At 33.2% G+C, this 18,802-nt stretch overlaps 2 protein-coding genes across 3 annotated transcripts in view; one reads left to right on the top strand and one right to left on the bottom strand.

Moving 5' to 3' along the window:
- The window catches only part of LOC109546791 (replication factor C subunit 2), a 38,194-nt gene that overhangs the window by 7,559 nt on the left and 11,833 nt on the right, over positions 1-18,802 (bottom strand). The gene's annotated exons all lie outside the window — the stretch shown is intronic.
- Positions 1,478-18,802, top strand: part of LOC109546827 (serine/threonine-protein kinase BRSK2) — a 25,219-nt gene continuing 7,894 nt past the window's right edge. For both annotated transcript variants that reach the window (XM_019917958.2, XM_019917957.2), the window contains exons 1-5: positions 1,478-2,016; positions 7,760-7,854; positions 13,507-13,592; positions 14,339-14,479; positions 14,823-14,973. In XM_019917958.2, coding sequence (XP_019773517.1) covers positions 1,926-2,016; positions 7,760-7,854; positions 13,507-13,592; positions 14,339-14,479; positions 14,823-14,973 — 564 coding nt within the window. In that variant the 5' untranslated portion in view covers positions 1,478-1,925. The remainder of the gene's footprint in view (positions 2,017-7,759; positions 7,855-13,506; positions 13,593-14,338; positions 14,480-14,822; positions 14,974-18,802) is intronic.

The following is an 18,802-nucleotide window of genomic DNA, read 5'->3' as shown; positions in this document are numbered from 1 at the left end:
TTTTTAAACCTTTCCAATTAACCGTTATTTTGATGGTTCAAAAGAATGGCTTGTTTAGGCTGGTATAAAGCATTTCACTAACTCTTCTGCTTGGTCTATTATATGTGTCTTAGACTTATTAAATTAAAGCATGCGGCATAAGATCAAATTATAGCAAATTTTCTCTAGAAACTGTAGTTACAAATCCTTTTGCAACATTGTCCAGATTTTATTAAGATACATCATCTTGTTCATATGACATGCCATTTCAATGTAGGAGTTATAGCAAAAGTGCAATTTGTTTCGCAATGCCAAAGTGATTTTAAAGCTCTCAGTTTTTTTAATTTTTAGTTAAAAGTTTAAGTCTACGTTTTTGTCTAGTACAATCACCAGGAAATTTATCAAAATTTACAGTGAGTGCTTCCAGGTTTATATCAACTAATGTTGGCTATAAAAACGTAAAATTCTTAATAATAGGAGATTTCTTTTGAACTACTCCAGCAAGAGTGTTGGTTCAATTTTCACCTAATTGAAGGCGCAAAATACCCATCAGGAACGCTACGGTGCGTTAAAGTAAAACCAGCAATTTGGCGTCGTGCATCATGAACCAAATCGTGGGGTTGACTTGCCAGCTCCCCCATTTCTCAAATAATTCCATTGTTTTTCGGTATTTGAAGTAAAATAGTCATTGTTGCCGAATTCCCTAATCAACTGTTATTGTTTCTTAGTATAATGAGCACGAAACATTTCAATCAGTGTATGAAGGACATGGAAAATTTCCGTTGGATCGATCACTTACATTTTTGTTAAGTTCGAGTTCCTTTTGATTATTCAAACACATTTCACATATCAAATCAAAACTATTTTTTTGTTAATTTCGTTAGCTATTTAATGCAAACATTGGCATTAAAAAAGTAAATTACACTGTTTTGTTATTCTTTCTGTGATATGCGACTTTATTCCTTGACCGAAACGGAATTAATAATGAATTTGCTGTAACTTACCTACTTAGAATTATTTGGCCTCAAAAGGTATAATCTTCGTTGAGTTTGAATCATTAAATACATCAGGTGCATTTATCTAGATTGTTATTTATATGACTAATAACGTTAACAGTCTTTTTTGCGGTTCACATATCGTTCGCGACATTTTCTGAGTATTGGCGGAGAATATTTAAAAAACTTATAAAAAATAACTTATTATTGATTATACAATAAATTTTACACAAAAATGAATATGTGCCAAGAACAAAAAAGTCAAGCAAACTACCAGTCCGGATTAAATTATTTTTTTCTTTTATTATCGCCCTATTAAGATCGCCTTTATTAAGACTATAAATAGCAAGGCTATTTATAGTCTTAATAAAGTTTAAGTAAATGTATGAAAGTGGATAAAGGAAATCACATTCTTAGTGCTCCCCCGTAAAATGGGTAAGAAAGTGCATTGCAGGATGACAGGCGATGGAGCTGGGGATTTTGCGTTCCACCCTTATCCACCAGCTCCCGAAGTTATTGATTTCAGACCACCCTTTGCTATAGCGGGTCGACTGCTGCTGAATCGTGCTCTTCGACCGACCGAAATCCGCGGAAATGTCCAAAAAATCGTCGATCTACGCCCTTATCGTGCACTAGCGAAAACATGACTTCCAAAAAACACAAGAAACGATCAGTTCGAGGTTGATTTTATACAAAAACCCGAGTTTTCCAGTTTCGGTGAGTGGCTGATTGTTTATTGAAAACGTGACTGTAATAATAAAAAAGCAACTGTGATTGACAATTTGCGGCAATTATTCAAAAACACTGCTCGATGCTAAGGATATATCATGGATTTGGAAAATTATCGTGTAGTTTCGAGGGAAAGTTTCAAAATTAGGGCAAAATCATTGGCAAGTACGCGAAGCGGTGGTAAAGAAATGTGATATTTACAAGTGGAAGATAATTGTGAAAATGCAGAAAGAAAACACGAATTCTGGTGAGGTTCAGCACCAATATGTTGGGCCTTACCGTTTGGAGAAAACCTTGGGCAAAGGCCAGACAGGTAAGAATTTGCTGTTACATATTGTTAGTTAAATATGCCGTAAGAAAATCTATATTGAAAATTGTTTGCACCGTATGTTCTATTTAATCAAAATGTTAAAAAACCGACTCTAAATAAGCTTAAGATTGTCCATTTAACTTAAGGTAAGAAAAACTGTAAATGTCCATATGCAAAGGAAAGCACCATCGGAAATATTTATGCGCTTGCATAAAATTAATTTCGGTATTTGCGCTCTTTTTGTTCCGAAATGCTACAATTGTTTCTTTGCACTTTTGCAATCATTGCATCAATCTGCATAATTTTGCTGATTCACAAACTTGCTGACCATAAAAAAACACAAATAAATAGAATTATTTGCGTAGTCTACACGTTTTTGCATTACCTTAGCTATCAAATCAAACGTTTACATTTTTCAGAGGAAACTTACGACATAAAACTTGCGCAAACACATAAAAACATAAAAAATTCCATTGTCCCAATATAAATCTAGTATTTGTGTTTAAGATTATATTTATGAAATGATTCATAAAATACATTTTCGAAGAAAGAACAAACTTATCGTTTTTTTGAATCAAGCGCCTTTCATAGAGTAGGTTTTGAGAAAAACTACTCAAAATGGATAACAACTTAACTGTTTAAAAATGTTTTAGAAACTTTTTTAAGTGAAGGAAAAAATGAGTCTGTCTTTATAATAGCAATTCTTTCAGGTTAAAGTTAAATGCTCTGGCCACCAAAGAAATTTTTAAAATCGATTTGATCGTTTAGACAGAAATCATTAGAAAACACTTTACATTATCTGAAAGTCGCAAGTGAAAAATGTAATTTTTGGAATCTTTATGATTTTTTTAAATTCGTCGCTTTTGCGTTAATTAACACTTAAAAATAATCATTATACAGAAATTGGACTAAATAGAGAAATAATTTAGGTCAAAATCAATAAAAGGCGCTTAAATTTATCTGGTCTGAAAGTTTCAAATTTATAGCGTAATTTTTGAAGTTTTGACGAATTTTTTAATCGACTTTGAATTGGCCTCTTTAACAATAAGAGACATTTTTACGCAAAAACTGGACCAAGAAGACAAACGACTTTTCGACGAAAATCACTAAAACACACTTAAGTTTATATTCATTGTATGATGTAAGTTCATGATGCATTATTTCAAGTTTTGGCAAAGTTTTGAAATCCATTTAGAATTACATACCTGGTGACTCTTTTGTGAAGAGAAATTTCAAAAAATCTTTATGTGAAAGCTGGTCTAAAGATATAAATAATTTAGAAGTAATTCAATAAAATACACTTTAATTTATCGGAAAGTTGCAAACCCAGAACACAATTTTGGAAGTTTTGACGAATATTTCAAATCGACTTGGAATTTACCGGCGTTTCTCTCATGTTAAGAGACGCTTTCAAAACATTATTATGCAAAAACTTGACAAGAACAAAAACGATTTAGGCCAAAATCACTAGACCGCGCTTTATATGCACTGAAAGATGCAAATTCAGCACGTATTTTTTGGAGTTTGCACAAATTTTTTAAATCGAGTTGGAACTGTCCCCTTTATATTAAATACTACTACTCACACCATCCCAATGCCAAAGTAAAGTAAAGAGAAAAATTATTTACCCAAAAATCTATGGCAAACAACTGTTGGAACTGAAACTGAAAGTAGCAAAAAACCATCGTTGTTTGTGCAGTTTTGACTTTTTTTTTTAATTTTTATTAATTAATCATAATTAAATTAAAATATACAAAAAAATAATATTGGCTAATCTTCTATTTGCAGAGAATATTGTGAGATTGGGATCGATTTCCATGTTATCAAAAGATTATTTACAAATTAAAAAAATCGCAAATTTTTATCTTTATTTTATTAACTTTTAACTAAGAGTAGTTCCTTAATTAATTTTAGATTTAAAAAAACTTTACTAGATTGTATTATTTAACAAATAAGCTCTCTTTCTATCAGTTATTTATCACACCTTGGCGAATTTTCCCCAAAAACATCCATTTTACAAACTTTTCCTCTGCTTCTTCAACCCTCTTGCGTCCATTATTCAACATCCCCAGGAACATCCCATTAACAGGGATGTTTGGTGACACCGAAAGGCAATGAGACACAAGGTAACTTTAATGTACACTCGGTTATTCTGCCCTTTCACGCTTACGACAGCATCGCCCTTCGGCTTTAACACCATCAATTAGAAAAGTCTTTGATCTATATGTAGTATCAAAGAAAGAGAACGAATTTGTGAACTCAGCTGCTGTTAAAAAAACTACTGAAAATTTAATGGAAATTATCGTAAACAAGAAAAGGACATCGAGCACCTCAAGGAGTGGACCCTCTTCGGGAGGTGAAACATCAATTTATTTTACTTAACAGAGTGGTTAAAACGTACGGCATAGGATGAGATAGTATTTCGGTTTCTAATCCAAATAGATATCCATCTTGGAGACCCTTCGATAACAGCCTTATTTGCAAAAGGGTCTCCGGCTCCCTCTTTAAATAGAAAGATCAACAAAATGTCTATGATTGGGTTTCAGATCCCTACGTTCCGGACGGTTACTCATATTGTGAAATCGATCAAAGATAATGCATTAGACTTGAAAATGATAAGCAACAGTAGATTGGTTTGAACATTTCGGAAACGCAAGTCAATACTAGTTGAGAACCAGCAATTTTAACATCAAGGGAAATTGTTCGGAAAGCTGGATTGCACTTTAAGGATTTATTACAGGGAATTCAAAAAAACTTGGATTTTTCAGCGCGTTTTAGATTTTTCATCCAGTTTTTGTAATATTAACTTTTAAACGAACTGTTTTATTTCTGCAAGTATTCACAAATTTTTAAAATAAAGTATGGAATGTGTTTGTCATAACTTGTTAGGATATGACGCTCACGCTCACTTCTGATTTTGATCATTTTTGTTGGGTATTATTTTTATTTAATCTCTATGAGTGCAACTGGTTCAAAATTTCTTAAATGGATTTTTGCTTAAAATATATTCCAATTTCAGTAAAGAAAACTTCACTAGATTGTTTTCCATAACTTAGAAGGATACGACGCTCAGTTGTACTTTACTTCTTTTATTATTACACGAATAATTTTAAAATTTAGGGGCGTGTGTATTGATTGTTTCTTTTAAATAGTAACTATTTAATTCTACATTAAGTCATTGGAATCCACATAAATTATGAATAAATTCAATATAATATAGGACAAAACAACTAACACTTGCTCTGATGAAAAGTGCAAACTTCAGCATTTGCGTGTTCACTTGCTCATTCATTTCTTAGCACTTTCACCTGCAGAATTAGAAGCAGATATTTATTTAAATAACTAAATATAAAGAATGACTTTTAATTGGAAAAATTAAAACAATTTAAATATTACAGTTTTAGAATAACTTGTAAATATTGCTTGTTCTAATTAAAGGTTTAAGATAAACTATTATGCATTCGAAACAAAATGAGCAAAACTCGCACATACAAACTACAAACAAACAGTTATTTTCCATCATTTGTCATGCAATTGACTTTTTTGCCTGCTGAGCGTAAAATGAAATATAAACTTCGGTATCCGACATTTGTTATAATTAGTTTGTTAACTTTCTCTAAATTGTTTTATCGTAATTTTTGCCTTTATTAGTTTTGTAACCTTCAAATACTTTGTTACTTTGAGCAATTATTCTGTATCCAATTGGCGAAAATTAAGCAGGTTAAGGAGATCAGAATAAATGTAAAGTACATTTTGCTTAATAACTGAACTTCGAAAAGTAAACTGTTTGGTAACTCAAATGTTTTAAAACCGATTTTTTTCTGTAGTTGGAGAAGTTATAAGAGTTTTGCAATGGCAGTAACGTGTAAAAAAACAATTTGAAATATTCATTTCTTTTAATTGAAAAACTTAAACCAACTTGTTTATCTGTGTGTTGCATTTACAATTAGTATTATTTTTTCCAGAAATCGCGAAAGAAACCCTTGAATGAACCTTAAAAATCCCTGCGAAGTTTAAATTATCATGTATGTTTTTAAAAGCTCCATCATAGATTTCTTTTCTATGGAAGTTTAGGTCCTGGGAAACCCCACACCGTTAAAACATAAATATGGATGAAGAAGTTGGTTATTTAGTGGCGAAAATTATGCAGGTTAGATGCGCTGTCTTTACTCCTTCCCTTTAAACTTTTAAGTAATAAAATGCAAACCTTTTACAAGAATTTTCAGCTTAAATTCGCAATTACCGCAAGCGCTTTAATAACGGAATACATTATTAGGTATAAGTTGAATGCTGCACCAATTTAACTTTTTACATTATATTGGCTTTAAAATATCGTTAAAATCAACATTTGATAAGCAGCAAACTTTTCGATGAGTTTTATCAACTATCTATACTTTAGTGTGCATAGATGCACGTCGAAAAGTGAGTTATGGAATTTCCAGATAATTTAACAAGCTTCAAACCGAAAAGCCATTAAGCTCTAAGATTTATTGGAGATTTAGGGGATTATTTCAACTTTCATGATTAATAACATTGGTTTTGATGGACGAAGATAGTCAAAATAATAATGTAATATAAATATTCAAATAGAAACGGCTGAGGCAAAGATTAATTAAAATGATAAAATGGGTGTCATACACCGACAGATTATGAAAAAATGTATTAGTTTCAGGCAAGTCAAGTGGGTAAATTAGGGTAAATAATCACATTTTTAGCCATTTAGATTAGAGTATTTGGTTGAAAACCAAGAAAAATATGGGTAAAACGACGACAATTTTGAATCCAAATAAAGTGACTGGAAACATGGGGTAATAAATTGAAATGTTAGTGAATCTACGTCCAGCCCTTTATATCTTGTTACTATTATCGCGAGGGTTACTTATAGCCGAAATTAATTTAAACCCCATAAATCACCCCATGATGATAAATCCCATACAGTTTGGTGGACATAAAATAGGAGTATTGCCGGGAAATTCATAGACGGCTTGAAATACTTCCTTTTAATGGCCTTATTTAATTGAGTCGAGTATTCTCGTATTCTCTCAGCTCCGTGTTATATACTTACTATAAATGATATATGATTCGCTTAGTGTCGTCGGATGAGATCCGGCGGATGGTATTGCGTTCGTGACATTCACCCGTAAATTAAATAGGTATTGATTCGAACGTGACCTAACTAAGAAGCAAAAATTACCATTCCAGAAGAACGGGGAAAATCGACTAAACATGTAGAACTGCGGATATTTTAGCTTTGCAAATTTCAGCACCTACACATGTTAGCCCAAATTCGTTTCAGTTCTTTGCGCTATCCACATTTGGAACAAACCCCCAACATTGTTTATTTTTCCTTAAAAGTACAACCTCTGTTTACTCAAAGTAAATTGAACGTGATGTATTATTAGGGGGAGCAGGCAACTGGCTCAAGGGATTCACGATCACATTTTACAAGAATACTGGCATTCTCTGCCTTGGTTGGGACCCTCCCAAATACTCGCCTTTATATGGCCATTTACTAAAAATTCCAGAGCCTTTCTGAATTCTCAGTGTAACACTCAATATAAATTAGTAAAATAAATAGTGCTGCTAATAAACGCTTAAAAAAGCGCGGGCCATCATCCGCAATAGTCCAACGCCAAGCCAATTGAACTCCTAAGAGTAATCACTTTTTGATTAGATTCCGCAAAGTGGATTCGTTTGGAATATCTCATTTATCAAGATCGTTAATTAATTAATGTATTTGTTTCAGGTCTGGTTAAGCTTGGAGTGCAATGCGTAACCGGAAAGAAAGTCGCCATTAAGATAATTAACAGGGAGAAGCTGAGTGAAAGTGTTCTAATGAAGGTAAGCGTTTGGACAATGTTCATTCGTTCAAAGCTGGCTTCTGCACAATCAATATCAAAATCTCCACAGTTGAACGTTTTCGTGCATTTTAAACCCGGAGATTGGAACGTTTGAAGGAATATGTTAAAAACCATTTTCGAGAAAGCGGGGTTAAATATTGCACAGAGCCACTTTAACAAATGACGAGCAGAAAAGGAGCAGATGCCAGCAAGAAATTGCCCAAGTTGGAGAAGAAGAGCAGTTAGTTCGTGCTTTTCGTTTTATTTGTGAAGCTTTGGAGACTTGCAGGAATTTATTGGCCTAGGTTATCTGCGAATTTTTCATTAGATCGTACGAAAACTGCCAAGATTCTTGCAGTTTAAATCTTTGAAACAGCTTTGAAAAATATTTTGATTACAATTGTTGGCTCAAAAGTGAAATTATATTCTCTTGTATTGAAGGCAAACTGAATTAAACAAAAATTAATTTCTCCTACCTACAATGTTAGCTAAAAATGCAACTCAACAATTTCTTTTAGTTGAATATTTTTCCCCAATTTTTATGGTTGTTGGAAGCAGATAATTTCCTCACGCTCTTTAATGTAAACGTTTTCATTAGTGGCCATGTAACTCTATTTAGCCTTTTAATTCAGTGATAACTTTGAAAATCGGTCGAATTTAATAACATTCCAGTTAATTTATTCGTTGGATGTGCAGTAAATTGTTTGACTGTTAATGTGCAACTTTCCAGATTATTTGGAAACATGAATTTCAAATTGCCGCTCGCTTTCGAATTATTTACGAACCTGCATTTCTTGCTATTCTGAAACTCTATCTATAAACAGCTAACTTATTTCATCAATGGGGATGTTGAGTCGATTTTGCCAACAGCAAATTTCCTCGATACGTGCAATATTTAATACACAAACTCGATTGAAAATAAACAGAATAGTTTAATTTGCTGGAACTTGTGCAAATAATCGCTTAAAAGTACCGTTTTTATACACGGTGGAGACTTTGGCTTGAATAAAGTCCACCAATTCCAAAAAATGTATGAAACAAATTATAAAAAAATACCTTACACTAGAAATTCAAGGCAAATAAAAATTCAAGCCAAACAAACTGCCTACAACCGGTAAAATTGAAACAAAAATCGATCTATGAGGTTCAGTGCATAAAAACTCAGCTGATGCGAAGCAACTTTTGTATTATTATTTTATGTATTATATTAATAATGCGAACTAAAATATACATAAATGTTATTTTCAACAAATGCAATAATTTCGAAAAGTATATATTGACTCATTAAACTGGATTGGATGTACTCGAAATCGGGGCCTTCGATCGGCTACGAGCGCTGAGTTTATGTAAATACACACCGATTTTCAGAAGTTTAATTGAAAACATACGAAAAATCAGCCCTCCATTGCACTTTCAAATGTGTATGTCCTAAATTTAGTTTATGAGAAAAAAATCATAAAAAAATTAAAAACAATTCGAGCACCATTTAGATGATTATTAACTTTTTCATTTTGTAATATGAGTGAGTGTGTTAAATGCAAATGGATAAAATTGGGGACAATGAGCAAAGCATTAGCATAAAAGTTTATTTCACGGGCGTAAAATATTTATGGAGCGCATTTTTTCCGAATACACAACAGACGATATGGGGCATGTTAAAAGATTTAATCTAAGCTCTTGTTTGGTAGCAAATAGGAAGTGAAAAACACCTTTTTACGGATACTGCTTTTATACACTACTACCATAATATAAATTTCCTGCAATAAATAAAAGAAAAATTAGGAAGGTATATTAATTTCAATTACTTAAGTGCTATCAATAAATCAGTCATCTATCTAAGTTAATTACGTAATTTTCCCCCGAGTTGGAGTTATCTAAAGCCGGATGCTTTAATAAGACGGAAATGGCACAAAAAGTGAAATATTTACGTTCCTTCGTGACTCTTCACCGAGCACAAATCTCTCAACAAAAGGAAGGAAAAAGTATGAAAATGAAAATCCTTCTTTTTTGCGTCAATCACTGTAAGCTTTTCCATTTCCGGTTCGAGATTATATTTCAAGACGATTTTCCCTATTCCCGGCTCATGACCCGAAGAAGTTCGCAACGATGTACATGGAAGTTTTTCTATAGCGCTTGACCTTCTTTTGAATAAATCATGAAAATCGATTAGTTGCCCACCACCCATGCCAGCTAATGGGTGACGAATTCAAACGTTTAAGGACACACAAACAATTAAAACAAAAGCAATGAGATATTCTGTGTAAAAGTAATGTTTTCTCTCTGCAGCAAATACAAGCAGGAGACTATCGACCCTCTTTGATGGTGTCAATCATTTTCAGTTTTTCCGATTGTCGTTACATACATTTTTGATAAAGCGAGTTGATGAGAGAACCCCCACAAGACCTGTCGAAACATACCGATTTTATTGCAGAACTTCACCGAAAGTTGTTAACGAGGTTTCATCAAATTGAAATTAGATTGTGAAGGGAAGCCAAATTGTGCTAGATTTTACCATTATTTGAAAAGGAGATTTGTTAGATTGGGTTTAACCGGGTATACCTTTGATGTTGCTAGTTAATATTTGCAAAGGAATATAAAGCTAAGAGATATTTGTCCAATCAAATTTAAATTTGAACAGTAGAGTTTACTCATGTTTATAAAAATGGGTTTCTTAAACATGCTTTAGGCTGCGCAATTAGAACTCCTAAAAACATTATCAATTTTGCTCAAAAGACATTTTTCAAATGTGTGTTGGTGAAGTGAGTAAACATTAAGATCGAAATGTGGAAACTAAAAAAGGTGAATATACATGAATATACATACAGTATACGAACTTCGCATACTCCTCAACAACGCTAATTGTAATTTTATTTCTAACATTTTTTAAATTATTAGTTTTTTATTAGTGTAGAAACTTTGAAAGTCTTTCAAAATATAGTAGATAGTTGAGATTGGGAATTGAAAAATTTTCGTTGAACTCTTGCTAGATCCTGGTTTTTTCCTGCCGCTTAAACGCGGGTCTAAATATAAACAGTTCTAAAGAAAAACGCAGAAAGACGCGATCAAAATATGAGCGTTTTTAATCAAACGCGCGCTCTCCTTAAAAAAATCGTAACTACTAATCTGGAGCAAACGCGCACTTTCCTGTTTTGCAAAATATAGTAGACAGTTGAGTCTCAGAATTGAGAAATGTTTAGTGAAATCACAATAGATCCTGATTTTTCACTGTTTAATCGTAGCGCGCTATTTTATTTTAATTTGTAACAACTAAGTTGAGGACTAATCTGGGGCAAGCACAAACTTGAAAGTTTCGCTACATATACTAGACAGTTGAGCTTGAGAATCGACTACTTTTTATTGAAATGATGCTAGATCCTGATTATTTCTTACTGTTTAATCACAGTCTAGAAAAGAACGATTTTAGCGAAAAACGCGCTCTCTGTAAAAAAGTCGTAACTSCAAATCTGGGGCRTATGCAAAGTTGAAAGTTTCGCTCGAGACAGCAAAAAGTTTAGTCTGAAAACAGATAAATTTTCTTTGAGATCGTGATTGATCTTCATTTTTCCTGCTGTTAAAACGCGGGTGTAAAAATGAAAGTTTCTAGCCAAAATCGCGCTATTTTTTTTAAATTCATAACAACTAAGTTGGGGACAGTGAATACTTCAAAATTTGTCAAAATGGTTGAAATTTATATTCTCAAGAATATACATTTTCATTGGAATTGCACTGGATTCTGATTTTTTTGCTGCTGAGTCGCGGTCAAAATATGAACGTTTTTAGTGAAAAGCGCTCTTTCCTTGAAAAATTCGTAACCACTAATCTGGGGCAAGCACAAACTTGAACGTTTCGCTAAATATACTACAGTTGAGCTTGAGAATCGACTAGTTTCTATTGAAATTATGCTAGATCCTGATTATTTCTTGCTGTTTAAACACAGTCTAGAAAATAACGTTTTTAGCGCAAAACGCGCTCTCTGTAAAAAATCGTAACTACAAATCTGGGGCATATACGAACTTGAAAGTTTAACCCGAGACAGTAAAAAGTTTAGTTCTGAAAACAGATAAATATTCTTTGAAATCGTGCTCGATCTTCATTTTTCCTGCTGTTAAAACGCGGGTGTGAAAATGAACCGTTCCGAATAAAAAGCAAAAGTTTTTAGCCGAAAGCAAACCGTCTTTAAAAAATTCCTAAATATTAATTTTGGGTATGTGCGAACTGGAAATGTTTGCAAAATATACTAAACAGCTGAATTTGACAAAATTTTGGAGAAAATGCGCTAGATTTTGCCATTAAGTTAATTAAAAATTTTAAAATAATTAAAAAATGCCCAACTATTAATCTTGGGCATCTGCGAACTTGAAAGAATTGTTAACATTGCGCTAGACTTTGATTTTTTATACTGTTTACCAGCGGCTGTAAAAATGAATGTTTCCAGCCAAAATCGCGCTCTCTTTAAAAAAATTCGTAACTATTCATCTGGGGCAAGTATAAAGTTGAAAGTGTTGCAACGTATTGTAGCCAGTGTTTGAACATTGGAGCATTTTTATTCAAATCGCGCTAGATCTTGATTTTTTAGCTGTTTAAACGCGGTTGCAAAAATGTATGTTTTCAGCCCAAAAAGCACTCTCTTAAAAAATTGTCTGCTTGCAAAAATCTGCTTGCAAAATATAGTACAGTTGAGTGTCAAAATTGGGAAATTTTTAGTGAAATCGCACTAGATCCTGATTTTTTCTGCTGTAGAATCGCGTTCCAAATCCCAGCCACTGTCGCAGCAATTATCAAATACATCTGACATTTTTTATGTAAATTCAAATACAATTTCGTCGTTTAAAAATGCAGTTAATGCAAAAAATCGAAACTTTCCAAAAATAAACCAAAGGCAAAATAGCAACATGAGTCCTTTCATCTTGCGTTGAAGAAGCAAATAGACACGAAAAATCATAGAAAGTTGTAGCAAGCAAACGAGCCGTAAAGTAGCCGGAAAACGCTTTTGAACTGTTGCTCCGATGGGGAAATCTCCACAAAAGAATCCACTTTTCACAAAAAAACTGGTGGACAGACTGAAGCTAATGGATAAACATTTTCTTCATGTCTCTCTGGCTTAGTTAATCCATCCCCTAGTAAAACCGGAATATTCCGCACGAGGAACATATAGAGCAATCCCTATACCGAGAGAGACAGATATTTGCATAACATGCATCCAGCAACGGCTCTATCTGGCTCTATCCAGACTGAATATTTCAACTAACTCCGATTGATGTCACGCACCCTCGCCGTCGCTAAGATTAACGCTTTCCAGCATTTAAGCTAAAATGGCTGTAAACCGCCTATCAATTCTCAAATTACGTTACACCCATGCTCCAATGGATTTGGCGCAAATCGCATATTAGAACCGACTTAAACGATTTTTTCGGCGAAATCCGAATAAACATAAATTCGAATTATTCACAGAACATCACATATTCAAATTTGATTTCAATCTTTTCCAAATTTGGACGCCAAACTCCATCTGTTGCATTAACATTATTGGCTTCGTTAGGGAGCTTTTACTTCAGGGGTTTTTCCCCCGCTGGTGGAACTTATAATGAGGAAAGTTTCTGATAATTAGAACCCTCATTTGCACCCCATTTCAATATTCGGGATTTTTTTGCAGGTGGAACGAGAAATAGCCATAATGAAACTAATAGATCATCCGCACGTCTTGGGATTGGCGGACGTCTACGAAAACAAAAAGTATCTGTAAGTATATTCGACTAAAAGCTGCCGGATTAAAGAAGCTATTTGAAATTAGCATAACAAATGGGCATATAAGACAAATTTCTTTCACTAGAAACTCGCTAAATGCTCGCTGGTGATTTGGATACTTGTATACAATTTAGAAGCCTTTGACTCTAAGGGGAATCTTGTATTATTAATGATGCTCTGTCCTGATGTTAGCAGCAAGTTCGTCTATCCATTAGAGGGACTTCAGTTGGGGCATTAACCTTAAATGGGGGGTTGATTATTTGCAAATTGCTGACTAGGGGATGTGTAAAATAGAGCTTTTTGGTGTCACTTATGTGTGTCAAATGCTGCTCGTTTAAAGTTGATAAAAATTAATGCAACCTGCTGGTTTGAAGCTGCATTAAAACGATTTCTGTCTTCACATAATGACCAATGTTTCACTTTCCAAATCAGATCATCAATAAATACAAGTTTTGAATAAGAATTTCAAATTATTTGCTGCAGTCTCTTCAAAAAAACTTGCAGCAATTCTATTAATCTTATAAACGCATAGAAACGTATTTGAAACAATAAAGTGGCGAGATTCAGCGACAAATTATGATTGCGAACCAGAAGCTCGTAGTTATAGGCATTACATTAAATCACGTAGCTCTAACTAAAAGCCCCTAAACTCTAGAGGGATGTATTCAGCTGCAAGTTCTCAAGTTGCAAACTTTCGCCACATATGTACCGTAATTAACTTATACTTTCGCTAATTTCAGATATTTAGTGCTCGAGCACGTATCCGGAGGAGAACTGTTCGACTATCTCGTTAAGAAGGGCCGACTGACACCCAAAGAAGCCCGAAGATTCTTCAGGCAAATCATATCAGCCCTGGACTTTTGCCATAGTCATAGCATTTGGTATGTGTGATGTAATTCGAACCAATCGCTTCGTAATCAGAAAGTAAATCCTCTCTAAATGCAGAAATGGATCTCGAGCTTAATTCGCGACAAAGAAAATAATCCAAACCAAAACTTGGTTGCGGTTTCGAAAAGAGCTTCGCTAGTAAATTGTAGACAGAGAAGTTTGTTTTCACGTTTCAGTAGATTGGTTCAAGTTTCCCTAATAGACAAACTACTTTAATTAGAGTCAACTTCCGAGCCGGGTAACCAGTCGTCCGGATAATCCGCGCGTAATAACCGAAAATAATTTTATTTGAATATACACCAGTCATTGAAATTCAATTGAAGATGCTTTTTTCAGCCACCGAGACCTAAAACCTGAGAATCTCCTACTAGACGAGAAAAATAACATCAAAATAGCCGATTTTGGGATGGCCTCCTTACAACCAATGGGTTCTATGTTAGAAACCAGCTGCGGATCACCTCATTACGCCTGTCCCGAAGTAATCAGGGTAAGCTTGGGCGAAAACGTTTCCTCATTATCCACTTGAAGATATTTTTCTTGTTATGACTCTATTACGAACTCCCAGCCCAATCGCCCTATAAAATACATTTCAATAAAATTGCAAAGCTTATTCGAAAATATGCTTCCGAATGCAATGACAAAAGTCAAAGCAATATCTCAACGGGGAATTGTCGATTCTTTCTTTTACTTCGTTTTAGTATTCCGACATTTCACCCGATTCGATGTCGGAATCTATTCAGAAAAAAATCGCTCCCGGAAATAAGGAAGAGAACAATTTGCAAATAACTTAGAAATAGTGCTGTTGAATTGCGACAAAAGAAATGCTTTTTGCTCCGTTACGAAACACAACCTGGCTGCAATTAGTGCCGAGGATGAGCAATAAATATTCATTATGCATGCGCGATTACGTTTTAATATAAGGAGCCTGAAGAGCCTGAAACAGTAAAGCTTAGAAAACTTTCCTTTATTTAACTAAGTTTAGCTCTAATTTGGAAATGGAAAAGTCAGTAACTTAATCTGTTTTGCTGTCGCAATTCGAGGGCTCTAAAAGGAATAAGTGTCGGGTCAAAATTGAGATACTCTGGGAGAAATCGGATTTACATAACATTTACCTGTCAGAACAGGAATGGAAACATTAACATGAATTAGATATATAATATTTTTTTTATTAAAACCCGAACTTTACTAAACAAAGACACCTTTTCGAACATGGAAAAGTAACGCTTTCAGTTAACCGAGGGGTTCTAGTAACAACTCGAAATGGGCATACGAACATACAAAATATTAAATTTACCAGGAAAATGTTCAAAGCTAATAGCAATTAGATTGTGAAAACGCCAAACAATGTAAACTTTAAAAGAACTAAGCATATTAAACAAAATTAAGAGTATTAATGAAATGACGACCGGACGTTTCGTTAGAATAAAATTTAAAGTAGTATTCCAAATGCACATTTACTTGAAGTAAATGAAGCAAAAAATCAGAGGCGAATCAAGATACAGAAAGCGAAATATAATGAGATGATCCTTGAACGATATCAGCAAAAAAATCTCAAACGAAAAGCACAAAAACGAACTTTACCTTTCCAGTTCAGTCCTTAGCTTTTATCACATTTTAGCGTATATTTTTGTGTCTTTTCTTCCAACATTGCAGTATATTACGCAAAGAAATTCTTAATTATTAGATATTACATTCTTTTCCTTCTTGGGTTTCAGTTAAAGTGTGAAATAAAAAATTTCATATCGCGTATTTTATAACGTTTCGGCGAGACAACAGCGTCATCATCATATTTAAATTTCATACAAACTACAAATACCAATTTACAATTAAAATATGTATATGTTGTACAAAAAGTATAATTTATAAAGCGTTGAAACATTGATTAGTTTTTCAGGAAAAACCTTTCATTTTGGGAGAGCAAAACATTTGAAAAACTTACCTCATAATTGAGAAATATTAGATTATTTTAGGTCTTTGCTGTCTTGAAACCTCAATTTTGTTCGAACTATTGTCTAGACAGCAAAGACCTAAAGAATCTAATATTTCCCAATTATGAGGTTAGCCTTTCAAATGTTTTGCGCTCCCAAAAAGAAAGGTTTTTTCCCTCAAGAACTAATGAATGTTTTAACGCCTTATAAGTTATACTTTTTGTACAACATATATTTTAATTGTAAATTGGTGTTTGTAGATTGCATGAATTTTAAATCTGATCATGGCGCTGTTGTCTTGCCGAAACGTTATGAAATACACGATATAAAAAAAATATTTCACACTTGACTGAAACCCAGGAAGGAAAAAAATATAATAACAATTACACGCAGTCAGGAAAATAAATCAAAATAGTATTTATTGATATATCAACAAACCGAAAAAATTAACAATGTTCTAAAAGCGCTGTATAAAACATTAGGAGAGTGTCTAATAAGGAACAGTGCAAAAGTGCTCTTGGAAGAATCACTAGTAAATATAAATAAATAATATAGTTCAGTTCAGAAAAATAAATTTGATTTTTCCTTCGGTTTCAATCAATATTGCAACAAAGTTTTATTTTCATCTAGTTTTTTTTTTAAATTAATTATTAGAGACTAAAAACTCCAAAATGTGAGCAACTCACTTCCAAGCCAGCCAAGACAGAATATTTATTTATTTGGTTCCAAAGTAGCCGACTTTCCACAAATAAATAGCTAATAAAACAACTACTTTCATCCCGTTAGCAATGACATTAATTTGATTTTTGATGGTAATAAATCGGAATATTAATTATGTAAAATGATTTTATACACAAACAACTCATCGCCTTCTTCAGGAAAACGAATTGTTTCAAATACTAAAATAATACACATTTGATGAAAAAACGCACTTGTAGGGAATTTTTTATGTTTGCTGTTGCATTAATTTCTTTGTGACATCATTATATTAATGATTTAGAGCTGAATAGGGAGAAAGTTAACTGATGAATTTAACTAACACTAAATTCAGCCTGTGCAGAAACAGATCAAGTTTAATTAAAATTGGGCCATTCAAATGAAACTTGCGCCTTTTAGACATTTTAGAGACGTTAATAGAGACTAGATTTTTCTATATTAATTTATTCATTCATTTCCTGCTCTTTTCTGTAGTGTATTTTATTTGCCTAAAATAAAAGTTATTATGTATGTAAGTTTTGATCAATCTTTTAACCCATTTTTTTGTTTATTACAAGCCTTTTTCTTCACCTTTCAACCGATAAAAAACTGACTCGCACAATTTTTGGCAAGAAATTTATTTTATTTGAGCAATTACTTTAACGTCAAAAGAGCGCGCGGTGCCTTAAGAACGGGGCCAAAACTGGGGCTAGTTTCAGGCGCTAAAACATATTACTTGGAAAGCTTCCAGAAAAGCTACTTATTTGACAAATAAAGCTCTGCGCGTATCTCGCCATAGCGATAATTACGTTACTTCCCAATCTATGCAAACATTATAATGCCATTTCTCGAGCTTTTAAGACGGTTTTAAATTGATGTTTCCGAATATACATTAAAGTGGAAATGTATTTATTATTTTTTAGTTTATGCTAACTAACTCATTTAAAATCTGTTCCGTTCGTATCTTCATTAAAAGTTCTATGTTTGAGACCCGCAATGGAACAACATTCATTCAGAAATCAAAAACATAACAAATTATGAAGAAAACATATTATCGATATTTTTAATAAAAATGTTTTTTTTTTGAAAAACTGTGCAACAAATTTTCGAATATCTACATAGAAATTTTTACCAAAAAAATAAACACAAATTTAAATTGGTCATCATGCATCCCAAATTGCTGCAATTTTACAATTGAATACTGAACGAACACGAAATTAAGGCCTTAAATATTCTGTGCGCTTAAACACTTATTTTTGCCAAAACATTCTTTCTTATATGCATGTTTTGCCTGTTCGATGCTACTTACAAAATTTATAATATGCTGATTTGATGTTTGGTTTTGATAGTTTCCAAACACTTTTAGGGCTTATTTAACATCGGATCTTCCTCATTAACACACCATTAAAAAAAACAAACACAAACTAACAAAATAAATCTGGTGAGTTTTGAATTGCATACAAAATCTTTCAAGTTTCTGATGTTACTAATCAGGCAAACCATCGGATCAACAAATCCGAACCTCTATTTATTAAGAAAACGCGCTTCCGTAAATTAAATTCTCCCCATCCCGCCATCATCATTGTCTCCGACCGTAAGTACTTAAGAGTAATTTGAGATGCAACGATAAGACTGCGAATAAAACACCCACTCGATTTAATAAAACAACAATTTTTAATTTTTTTACAAACT

The sequence above is a fragment of the Dendroctonus ponderosae genome, unplaced genomic scaffold (genome assembly GCF_020466585.1).
Source record: "Dendroctonus ponderosae isolate FM_Combo_2020 unplaced genomic scaffold, Dpon_F_20191213v2 Dpon_F_20191213_4, whole genome shotgun sequence".
Classification (NCBI taxonomy): domain Eukaryota; kingdom Metazoa; phylum Arthropoda; class Insecta; order Coleoptera; family Curculionidae; genus Dendroctonus; species Dendroctonus ponderosae.
The sequence above is the reverse complement of the archived record's forward strand: the minus strand, read 5'-3'. Positions and strand labels throughout refer to the sequence as shown.